Source organism: Sceloporus occidentalis, unplaced genomic scaffold (genome assembly GCF_023333645.1).
Source record: "Sceloporus occidentalis isolate IW3139 unplaced genomic scaffold, rSceOcc1.0.p SCAF_7, whole genome shotgun sequence".
Lineage (NCBI taxonomy): Eukaryota > Metazoa > Chordata > Lepidosauria > Squamata > Phrynosomatidae > Sceloporus > Sceloporus occidentalis.
The window spans coordinates 92,637,514-92,649,659 of NW_028316987.1; the positions used below are offsets into that span (position 1 = coordinate 92,637,514).

General features: G+C 41.8%; 1 protein-coding gene across 10 annotated transcripts in view; it reads left to right on the plus strand.

Annotated features, from left to right (window-relative positions):
• LOC149310106 (pituitary adenylate cyclase-activating polypeptide type I receptor-like) overlaps positions 1 to 8,690 on the plus strand; it is a 130,281-nt gene extending 121,591 nt beyond the window's left edge. For 7 of the 10 annotated variants that reach the window (XM_089533710.1, XM_089533708.1, XM_089533707.1 and 4 more), the window contains one exon: positions 1,860 to 8,690. In XM_089533710.1, coding sequence (XP_089389836.1) covers positions 1,860 to 2,069 — 210 coding nt within the window. In that variant the 3' untranslated portion in view covers positions 2,070 to 8,690. The remainder of the gene's footprint in view (positions 1 to 1,859) is intronic. The other 3 variants (XM_089533713.1, XM_089533715.1, XM_089533718.1) reach the window with 1 other exon arrangement.
• Positions 8,691 to 12,146: the final 3,456 nt, after the last annotated feature.

Here is a 12,146-nt window from a genome sequence, read left to right on the forward strand (position 1 = left end):
CAAGCCAAATATAGCCTCCAGTCCCTAAGATGGCTTCTCCATGCATAGCGTGTCTTCCATATCAGTAGTGAGTCTACTCCGGGTTTTACTCCAAACATCAAAGAAGTGACCCAAGGAGCTAAATCCTATCCCCAAAGTAGATCCAACATCTTGCGCCTAAGTGCCTAAGTAGATTCACAGTAAAACCTGGATGGCATTCACCAGTGACATGGGGCCAACTAGATGATACTCCTCTCATCTTTTAACTCCAGAAGAAATATTCCTTCCAAGCCTGAGTCCTCTTTTATAGTTGTGTGTGTGAGGCTGAGTTAGGAATACATATTGCCCTCCAAATGGAGGCCGGGAATGGAGAACAGAGAAATGTCATCAGGCGGCAAAAAACATGTATTTTTCAGTTACATGCAACATAGGAGAATGATTGTTTATCTATCTCTAGGAAAGCATAAGTAGCAGAATGCAGTGGTACCCAAACGTTGGTTCTCCAGGTGTTTTGGGACTTCAGCACCCAGAATTCCTGAATGTTGGCCAAGCTGGCTCAGGCTTCTGTGGATTGTCAGCCAACTTGCCTGGAGATCCATAGTTTGGAAACCACAATACTATGCCATTCCGATCTTCAAGAACATATCGAAGTATGTGGGCTTGTCTCCTACTTACCTAGCTGTTTACTCAGTTTTGTGGTTCTCCTGGAAAGTTCTGTGGTTTTAGGAGCTGCTTTGCTTAGTCGGGATAGCTTTTGGCCGCAGTTCTTATTGAAGTTATGATGGCTAATGCTAATGCTCAGCCATTCTCTACAGCAGCCTAGCGATTCAGAACCAAGCTTGATCAATTCTGGATAGCCCCACCACTCCATCTCCATATCCCCATTTGTGGTTCCATTTAATGGTCAGTGAAAGAATGTGAAGGAATGCTTGGAGGTTGGTGCATGAAATCATTATGGGAATGTGGCTGTGCCTATTATTGCTTCCTCTAAAGACATGCATGCTTGCTTGATGCTCAGCCCCCGGTGTCCTTGTGCCCAGTGGGAATGTTTGTAGCATATCTTCCAAGTTACCTGGAAGCCATTGTGAACTAGTCAGCATGGCTTCAGTCACCACACATTCATTCAATAAGTCAGCAGGTCTTTGTAAGTTGGTGTCCAAAAGAGTGAGAGAGGGTGAGAGAGAGATGTTCACAACATCACTGATATGAAGTCGTACACATCCTTAAATTTGTGGGGCTATCGAGCTGAACTGGATAATTCTTATCAAATATGCCTGTAAATGGCATTCTCATTCATCCACAGAAAACAGACAGAAAGGGAAAATTAAATTGCTAACCCTTTGCTGTCTTCTCTGGAGACCCAAGCTAAGCAGTCTGATGGATCAGTTTTGCTTCAGGGACATAGTAGACGTTAGTTTATGGAAGCTCATGCTACCAATTTCTTTCAGTTAGTCTCAAAGGTGCTACAGGATCTTTCTACCTACTGATTCTATAGACTAACCTAGCTATATCTTTCAATCCCTGAATTCTACAGACTAAGGCAAGAGATGTGGATATGGAGCTTCATGCTCCATATCTGCTGAAGCAGGATCTTGAACTGCATCCACAAAACGAAATAAATTCCCTAACATTCCTTTCAAGCTTATGCAGACTAATTTTGGGGGATAGTGGTGCATTGAACCCAGCATAAGAATTTTCCATTGGAAGTCATCATCACCCATATCCTCTTGCATGGGCATAGTCGCATGAGCAAATCCTTAAATGCCTTGTCTAATACCATCTAGCATTGTTTTAAGAGTTTTCTTTCTTATTAAAAAAAAAAAAGACTATATCAGCATGAGCCCAAGCGCCTAAGTACATTAAAAAATGACCTCTTAAAGTTTCTCCCTAAAGGTGCAATCAGAAATAAAGAGGAAATGGAGGAGCTGGAAAGTCAACCGGTACTTTGCTGTGGATTTCAAGCATCGCCATCCCTCTCTCGCAAGCAGCGGAGTGAACGGGGGGACGCAATTGTCCATTCTGAGCAAGAGCAGCTCACAGATTCGCATGTCAAGCATAAATGCGGAGAACCTGGCAACATGAGTGCATAAAACAACTTCCTTTCCCGACTCCCTCCCAGAAAGTGAGAGAAAATCCCTTTGAAAACAAACAAAAAAAGTCATCATCTTGGTGGCGTGGGTTGTTCCGTGTGTCTCTCTGTGTCTTTTTTTTAAAAACCCACCACCCTTTTATTATTAAGAGAAACAAGATCATTCTGGAAACATGAAACGCGACATCTCAGATCCGTGGAAGAGCTGGTGTTGAAAGGTATTGTAAATACACAATGGTGATCATCCAGAAAAGAAAAGACATTCAACCCACCCACTATCCCAGTGAGCTGCAGATAATTCCATCATTGGCCTTGCATTTCTGGTGATCGTTGTGCCATTGTGAACTTTGGTTGCCATACTGATATATGTGAAAGAACATCTCATGGATTTTGTTTTCTGCCTTCATTGTCATTTCAAGTATACCTGTTCCCTCCATCTTGGACCATTCTCCCTGTGCTTTCTCAAGACTTAGAATGTAACCCAAACCCCCAGATGGGATCATTACCAGCCTTGACACTTTGATCGTTGAGACAGATTCCAGCAGAAGCATTCAGAACATCAAATGTATCTGTGGAGGGCACACTGAATAGAATAGATCCCACAGATTGGCGATTCACACACAAAATGTGGAGTCATTGGTGTTTTTCTGCCTCCAGGAATGTATCAGAAATGTTGTGTTAAGCTGTGAAATTTTCTAAAAGAGCCGTCCAGCTAAGATAGAGCTATATTTTTGCAATTGATGGGTCATTTTCTTTTTCTCTTCATTTTTTTTAAAGAAAAGCAAAACAGACATGGAAGCCAATGGAAACCTGTATGTCCCCCCCCCCCCACGTTAAATATCGATGAATTCTAGGAATGTAACTTCTTTTGGACTACACTTGTCATTGAAATCTTTCCACGGAAAGGAGGTTAAAACTGAAGGTAGTGACCCCTCCAATGGCTGGCGTCCATTGGGGGTTGCACAAAGTGTGATGCCTTTGTCACGCCAAGGTTCGCACCAAAAGGGCTAGGATGCAAATTCTGTGGATTATGTAGCCAAAAAAAAAAAAAACCCACCCACACGCAAAACCTGAAATTCATCATGGTGATTCCCAGAAGGTCCTACTGAATGACCCAATGCTATGCGAGACAAATAAGAAAGACTTTGCAAATGGGAGAAATGTATATTTTTGTTGAATGTAAGCACTTTCTTCAGCTGACCATTTGAAGCCTAAATCCAAAGGCTAGACCCAGCCAGAGTAAATCCTTTGAATCAGGGGTTCCCACAACTCCAAGGGGTACAAGTGGCTTATGTCCTTGAGTGATGTGTTACGAGCCATCACTCATTTTGTTCAGAATAAATTAGAATCTAATTGCTCAATTTAGATTTGCATTTTATGCACTGAGTTAAAAGCATATTTTTAATGTTCTATTTGTTTACGCACAGTATGGTATGTTGTTCAATTTGTGGTTCAAAAATTAGAAATTAGACCTCTTCATCTTCAAATGTGATACTACGTTTGTAAGGGGTGTGAACATAAATCAAATCTTTTGATATAATGTTGATATCATTGAATCAAATGATGAATGATAAGTTGGCACTTAGGTAATTCCCATGGATTCAAGGGATCTACTCCTGAAACATGAACAGCAATTGGATTTATGTCAGTGTTTATTTAGCTGAGGAAAGGTCATTTAATGCCTTTGATTTGGGGTTGGAGGAAGGAGGAAAATCCCTTATTGATCCTGCCTTACAGTCAGAGCCACAACCGATACGTAGCTACTTCAGCCGAATTATAACAATGATGTCAATTTTTTAGGAGGCCTTGTGCAATGCACAAAGTCTCCAGAGGACTCTTCTTATTCCACTGTGGATTGTTGGAGCCTTTCTAGATGTTTCAATATCCTCTCTAACATGAGTGTGTAAGCTTCTCTCTCTGTGTGTGAGTGTGTCCACATTTAAAAAAGGAATATATATTTGTTTTTAATGTATAATATATCTATATATATCTATATAATATTTTGTTAAACACTAAGGAATGAATGCAAGCTAGCTATGGCCAAGACATTTGCAATGAAAGGGCTGGTTCTTTCTCCTGAGTTTAAATGAATGGAATTGTTTTTCTAAAAAGTTTGGATAGGAGATGTGGTGGACAGGAGACATTTCTCTTAAAACAATCTGGAACCTGGTTCATATATGTTGAGCCACCCAACCTTTTTACATAGCAAAGGAATGAGCATGCAAATGCACAGATTCTCACCATATGTTAACATCTGATACTGGTCCTCAGTACACATGGTGGCATGGTTTATGTGATTCTTTCCTCTAGGACAGTGGTTCTCAAACTTTGATTTCCCAGGTGTTTTGGACTTCACCTCCCAGAAGCCCTAGCCAGCTTGGTCAACAATCAGGAATTCTGGGACCTGAAGTCCAAAACATCTGGAGGACCAAAGTTTGGGAACCACTGCTCTAGGACAAAAGATATGTTTGTATATAGACTTCCATACAGATTCTTCATGTGGTGGTTACATCAGCTGTATGGTGGAACTGAGGACCTCACCAGGACTGGCTTAGGCAAGGTGAGGCAATAGCCTCAGGAGTCAGATGCTGGAGGTGGCAGCAGTCACCTTCATTTCATTGTTCCTCCTTAGCCTTTGGGATACTGGTGCATGTCCAGAGGAGGGCGACCAAAATTGTTAAAATTTTAGAAGCCATGTGCTATGAGGAGTGGCTTAGAGAGCTGTGTATGTTTAGCCTGGAGAAGAGAAGGTTAAGTGGTGATATGATAGTCATGTTTAAACAGTTGAAGATATGTCATATTGAGGATGGAGCAAACTTGTTTTCTGCTGCTCCAGAGACTAGGACATAGAGCAGTGGATTCAAGTTAGAGGAAAAGAGATTCCACCTAAACATTAGGAAGAACTTCCTGATGGTAAGAGCTGACCAACAGTGGAAAATACTTCCTCAGAGTGCGGTGAGTTACCTTTTGGGAGGTTTTTAAACAGAGGCTGGATGGCCATCTGTCAGGAGTGCTTGGATTGTATATTCCTGCATAGTAGGAGAATGTCTTGGAATATCTTCCAACTCTAGGATCCTCTGTCTCTGTGGTGTTTCATGCAGAAAAGGTGTTTCAATACATAAAGGCACTCCATTCAGAAAGAGACAGCCACTGTGAGATTTGTTCTATTTCAGAATGTCTTGGCCAAAAAATTCCCGGTCTAGGAAAGGGGAAAAAATGTCCCAAAAAATGAGAAATAATTGAAAAACATGTTCCTTGAATGCTTAAAGACCCTAAGGAGAAGAATCCTGGACTGATGAGAATCTTTGCTGTTCAGGACTCAGTCTACACAAAATTTACACGTGGTTGTTTTGCGTCGATAAAAGCATTTTCATCACAGTAAATAGCATTTTCTGCACAGAAGCAAAAGAACAATTACCTTTTTTGCCACAGAAAATGATGTTTACTACAAAGGGAAGGCTGTTTTCTATGTTAAAAATACCATGTGTGAAATTTGCATGGACTAAGTCCCAAACTGGGAATAATCTTTGAAAGTTGTACAGTTTTCCAATATTTTCTCACAGTGAGAAGACGATGGCTAAAATGGATTAATACTTCCTTCAAGAAGAAAATTAGGGAAGAGCTACAGCTGTAATCAACTCAGGCTGCTTCCACTCTGCAGAATTAATGCAGTTTGACAGCTCTTCAAATCTCATGGCTCATCCTCTGGAATCCTGGGGATTTGTAGTGTGCTGTGCCACCAGAGCTCTCTAGCAGAGAAGGTGCTCTATCTCACAAAACTACACATCCCAGAATTCCTGAGCATTGAGCCATGGCAGTTAAAGCGGTGCCAAGCTGCATTCATTCTAGAGTGTAGATGCAGCCCCAGTTTCTGTATATGGAATGGGCGAAGGGTCGCCACCTTGCCTTTCTCTTAAGGCAGCACAAATACCATGGGCTGACCCCAGTCCTTTCACTGTTTGGAGAGAATTGTATTCTATAACATATATAAACCAGGTCCAGAATTGTCAACTTTGATGCTCCTCATTGGCTCAAATGTTGATGCAGAGATTCCAGTGAAAATGGTTTTGTTGTACCGTTTGTGACTACGAATGTCCACTACAACTCCTTGGCTAGGTCATGGAAAGTATTCACCAGTTTCTCCCCCTCTATTTTTCCTGTCCCTACTTGGCTGTAGTAACAGGGCCCCTTTCATGCTAGAAAATTATAGCATTTTTATTATTCCACTTTAACTACCATGATGGCTACACCTTGTGCAAACCTAGAAGTTTTTGTTTGGTGAGACACTAGGGACTTTATCACACGGGAGGAATTTCTCTTAATTTCGAATGAAAAGAAAGTGGGTCCAGAACACATTCATGTGAATTCGCTAGTTCACTGAATTTACATGAATTCGAATTTCGTTCAAACTCACTTCCCATTGCCTGAAAATAGCTTGCCATTGCCCAAAATTGTGTGTGGTAGTCTATCACGCAACGTTAAATCCCATGATTGCGTTCGGATTGCCATTGGATTATACTTCCAATTTTCCTTGTCTGATAAACTCCTAGAAGAGATCTCTGGATGAGAATTCCAAACACCCCTCCTTAAACTGCAGATCCCAAGATTACCTAGCAACATGGCATTTAAAGTAGAATCCCAATACTATACAGTCAGTCCTCTGTATCAGCAGGTTGGTTCTTGCCCCTTCCAATACTAACAGGATCCCAAGTCCATATAAGTCTATGGGCAGTGACATGCATGTGTCTGCACTGGCATAAATTCATGCACATGCTGCCATTGACTTATATGGAGTGGGGCTAGCCACTGTGGCGTAGTGGTTTGAGTATTGGATTATGACTCTGGAGACCAGGGTTTGATTCCCAGCTCAGCCATAAAACTCACTGGGTGACCCTGGGCATGTCATGTACTTTCAGCCTCCAGGGAAGGCAATGGGAATCCTCCTCTGAACAAATCCTGCCAAGAAAATCCTATGCTAGGTTTGCCTAAGAGTCTGACTTGAAGGCACACATTGCACACATAGCTGTGGATGCTCTAAGCCACAGATAACTAGCCCACCGATACTTCTGGCCCATTGTAATTGCATCGTGTGAAAAGTCCACTTATGGTTTACCAAGTTCCCAGTCAGCCATATTTGCCTTGTGTGGCCTATAACATGTGCAGAGGAGGGACTTCCTTGTTTACTTCTCTGTCAGGAACGACAGAACTTATATGCCCTGTTCTGTCACCAGTACTGCCCTTCCCTGTCATTGGAGTTAAAAGGAAAGTCTCAGTTATAACTGAGTTTGTCTATGCACTAGATTTCTCACAGGGCTTTTCGAAAGGGCAGATGGTTGCCACCTAGGACCCTTTACCTTAGAGAGCCTGCCATTCCCTGTCCCCCGTCCCCCATACAGTGCTGAATATAGGTTGCAGACTCACTTAGCCCTGATACAATAGTATCCAAAATCCACAAAACAGTGATACCTTTTATTGGGCCAACCAAAATGAACAATATACACATTGCAAGCTTTGAAGCTCCACTGGCTTGTTCATCAGGTATAACCCCTTTTGCCTGATGAGGAACCCAATGGAGCTTTCAAAGCTTGCAACATGTATATTGTACATTTGGGTTGACCCTATAAAGGCATCACTGTTTTGAGGATTTTTCTTGTTCCTGTACTTTTCTATATGGCCAACACTTATACCCCTGGATCTATTAGCCCTGATACATTACCTTTAACCACCATTCAGAGGTTGGTTGGTTGTCTACTTCTCTGCCCCCACTAAGGGGTAAAGCAATCCAACCAGGGCCAAGGAGACTGAGGTCCTATCCATGCCAGCCATAGAAAAAAACAAGGGACTCTTTTCCCTTTGGAGAACTGGATTGGGGCCATTGTGTACAAATGCTCTCTGCTTTTTCCTGAGTTTTGTTCTCTTTCAGTTCTAATGTTGTTTGAAATGTTGGGTTGTTATTGTTGCTGTTTTTAAAAGCCATTTTGTTTCTAAAGGAGAGATGAGGAATGGAATGGGCATCTCTTGGCAAGTCAGTTCAGGAAACAGAAAGATGTCCACCCAATAGTGGGTAACCAGATTGCTAGTCAGTCTTGGCTAACATTGATGTGGGGTCTGTTTCCTTGTGACATCTTTCCATGCTGCTCTAGAAATGAAGGCATATATAGCAGTAGAATGACTCATGGGAAGAACTGTATTAATTTCTCCATGTGTTTGGGGCTATGGATATGGCTGCTATTCTCACCTGGTATTGCAATTATCATATTGCTTATTCTTACATAATTGGGAAAGGAACATAGAGATTCACTTTCCACATTACTGCAAATAACCCCACTTACTTGACTGCCTCATCTTAATCTATGATTGGGATGTGAGATGGGGCACTTGTCATTTTAATCCTGAACAAGTTGTGGAAATTGACATGGTATTGGAAAAAACTTGGTAAAACACAAAGAAGGTACTTGTCCTCTTTCAGCTTCCACATCCCACCTTTCAGACGCAGCCATCCTCTTCAAAATGTCCTGTTCAAAGCCAAGAAGTGCCAAGTAAGCACACCTATATCCACAAGGGCTGGCAGGGCAAAGCCATGTGAGTCCCAAGGCTTACATGAGGTTACAAACAAAACCATGGTCCAAGGTTCAAGGACAGAAAGCAGTCCCAAGTGGTGGAAAATATAGTTTAGAAGTACATAGCAAAGGTTAGATGGCCAAGAAGCCAGATATGCCAGAAAGGGTTTCAGGGAGCTGTTGTTCTACAGCAACAGAATGGCCTGGGTTGACCTAATTTATTTGATGTTGCTGTTGTTGTGTGCCTTCGAGTCATTTTTGACTTATCATGTCCCTAAGGCAACCCTATCTCAGGGTTTTCTGGGGCTGAGAGTGTGTGATTCACTCAAGTAGGGTTCCATGGCCAAGCAGGAATTGAACCCTGAGTCCTACCCCAATGCTTAATCCACTACACCATCCTGGCTCTCAACCTAATTTATAACCAGTAGTTAGTCAGCTCAATTGGCCTCATTAACTCATCATCCTATGTTTAAACTGGGCCAAGGCATTGCCTGACCTTTTGCTCCTGGCACTTTATGTTGTTAGAAAGGGTGAAGTGCCTCTACCATCTTCACCTGATCTGCAGCTTCTGTCTGGGAGGGACTGGGCTTTGCCTCTTCCAGTGCCATGACAGGACTGCCAGGCCCTGTCATCTTGGATCTCCTCTTCCCTTCACTACAGCCTGGAACAGACGGTTCAAATGCACCGTACTGGTGCCGATTTTAGAGTTAGGGACCACGCTCAACCGCATGGCCCTACCCCTATTATGTGCCAGCATCCGCACATCGTGGCGCATCCATTACATCATGAGTAGAAATTTAGTAGAAATTTGTTTTGTGGTTATATCCCTTCGGAAACGTGGAACCATTCATTCCATTATTGTAAAATGAGAAGATCTTGTGTGCATCAGTTAGACTAGGGATTGTGAAGGTATGGGCCATTGGCTCCCTGGAATTTCCCCAATTTAATGTTTTGGTGTGATTTTTCAGGTGTTCTTTTTTTCTCCAGTCATGCAAAAACTGATCAAAAAGACCACCAACACCCTCCCCAAATTTTTCGAGGACATTTATGCCCCACAGATACCTCTTTCTTGTTTGCATTCTGGGAGCAATATCACTTCCAGTTATCAGGATATGGCCAAGAAGGGCCTTAGAGGTGCATTAGAGTCAAAACCACTGGACCAATGTGCAAAACTAGATTTCTTAATTTTGTCTGCTTGTGGGCAAGATACTAAGAATTACCATAAACTATGAGCTCTCAACTTTTTTAGGCTTGCCAAAAGACTAAAATTCACCAGACGTCAAAACCCTGAAGAAGAAAAATTGGTGCCATTTCTTTGAATCATCATGATGCTATGGGAAGCAAGAGCAGGGATTTGCCTGAATGCCATAACAATCAATGTATCAAATCTCTTTATGTCATATCAGCATCAAGGTAAAATCTTGCCAAGGTGCCATGTGTCTCACTGCAACTGAATGCAGCCTTCCCTTTGGAAACAAATCTTGAGATTTGGTCAGATCTTGAGAGAAGCCATAATAACTTGGGTTTCAGAAAGTTCCAAAAGAAAACATTGCCAGGTGTGAATGACAACAGAATGACAACCTACATAGAATAGATTTTGGTGAAGCGAATACAGGTTAAGTCTCCCTTATCTAGAATTCCAAAATACAAAATATTCCAAAATCCAAAACATTTTTCATAGGTGACTGAGACAGTCTCACCTTTGATTTCTGATAGTTCAGTATACACCAGCTTTATTTCAAGCACATAATTATTATAAATATTGTATAAAATTACCTTCAGGCTATGTGTAATAAAGTGTATATGAAACATGCATGAATTTTGTGTGTAGGCTTGGATCCCATCTCCAAGATATCTCATTATGTTTCCACAACCTTGAATCCCATTTTGGGAGAAATGTGGGATATAAATCCCTTATATAAATAAAAATGTATGTATATGGAAACAAACATATTCCAAAATCTAAAAAATTCCAAAATCCAAAACACCTCTGGTCCCAAGCAATTCAGAAAAGGGAGACTAAACCTGTAGCTGGAATTCAATTGGTTCAAAAGCAGAATAATGTTACCTTATTTGTATATCTGATGGATTACTCTCAGTTTATGGAGGCTTACAAGTAAGGATGGAAAGAATATTAATTTGTGATCCATTTCCTATCTGAGAAAGGGGACCACTGAAATTGAAGGAAACATGGCTTCTATCCTTTTTATGAATTACAATAGTGTTAAGTCAAGCCAGGCTAATGGAGCACTGGACTATTATTCTGGAGATCAGGGTTTGAGTCCCTGTTCAGCCACGTAAACCCACTGGGTGACATTGGATGAGTCACATACTCTCGGCCACAGAAAACCCTGTGATAGGTTCTCCTTGGAGTTACCATAGGTCAGAAATAACTCAAAAGCACACAACGACAACTGAGACCATTGCTGTTGCAACTCAGTTTATTGGATGTCACAGAGTTTGGAAAATATCTACCTACCAGATGATGACCAAAACATTCCCTGCAAACTCACCTCTTCTGCAGCCCACTGATTCGGGACATTTTCTGGTAGTGGGAGGGTTATTTTCCAGCTTTTTTCCTAGACACAGAGAAATGGCATTCTGAGGAGTTCTTGAAGTCTCTGCAGATGCCCATGACTATTATGTGATGGGCATCCAGGTATAGGAAAAGAGCTGGATGCTTGTTTGCTTCTTCCCCACTGTCCTGTCAGAAAAGACCAGGTCAGGAGGCTACAGCCAAGAACAGATAGAGATATATGAGGCTCCCCAAGCATCCTAGGGCAGAAAATGGCCCACCTACTCTCTGAAATCCAAGGAAATTTTCCATCCCACATGTACAAAAATTCAGCAAGAGTTTTCTCATCAAGAATGGTGCTCCCAACGGGGCCTCTGCACACAGGTATTCTTTCATCAGTCTTGTGCATTGAATGGGGAACGTGTGGACAGGGCAAGGCTTGAGGTGACCCTTTGCATTCGTCAGCCTTCAAGACAGCCGAAACCCAAATGCAGAATGTGCTTCTAAAGGCAATGTAAATATCTGGTTTGCGTTGAAACAGTGCTATTTTTCATTTCTTTTCGCCCCTCTCCCCTTCTTACAGCTGAGATATATTTTGGACTTTGAGAATCTATGTTATTAAAAACAGAATGTAATAATAATAATAAAACATTTGTTGTGACACATTTTTTGGAATTATTTTTTTAAAACACACACACACAGAACCACACTGTCTTTTGGATGATATCTTATTCACTTGTTTATTACGTTTATATCCCACCTACCTACTCTTGCTCCAAGGAGCTCAAGGCGGGGTGCATGGTTGTTTACCCTGTTTTTTTCTTCACAAGAGTTGCGTGAGGTGGGTTGGACAGAGAGATAGTGGACGGTGAGCATCATAGATGTGTGGGCATTTGAACCATGTTCTCTCTGGTCCTAACCTAGCATTCTGGCTAAGCCTTCTCCAAGTGGCTAGTCAGCATTCTGTTGATGTTGCTTACATGCATGTATATCACTTTTTAAA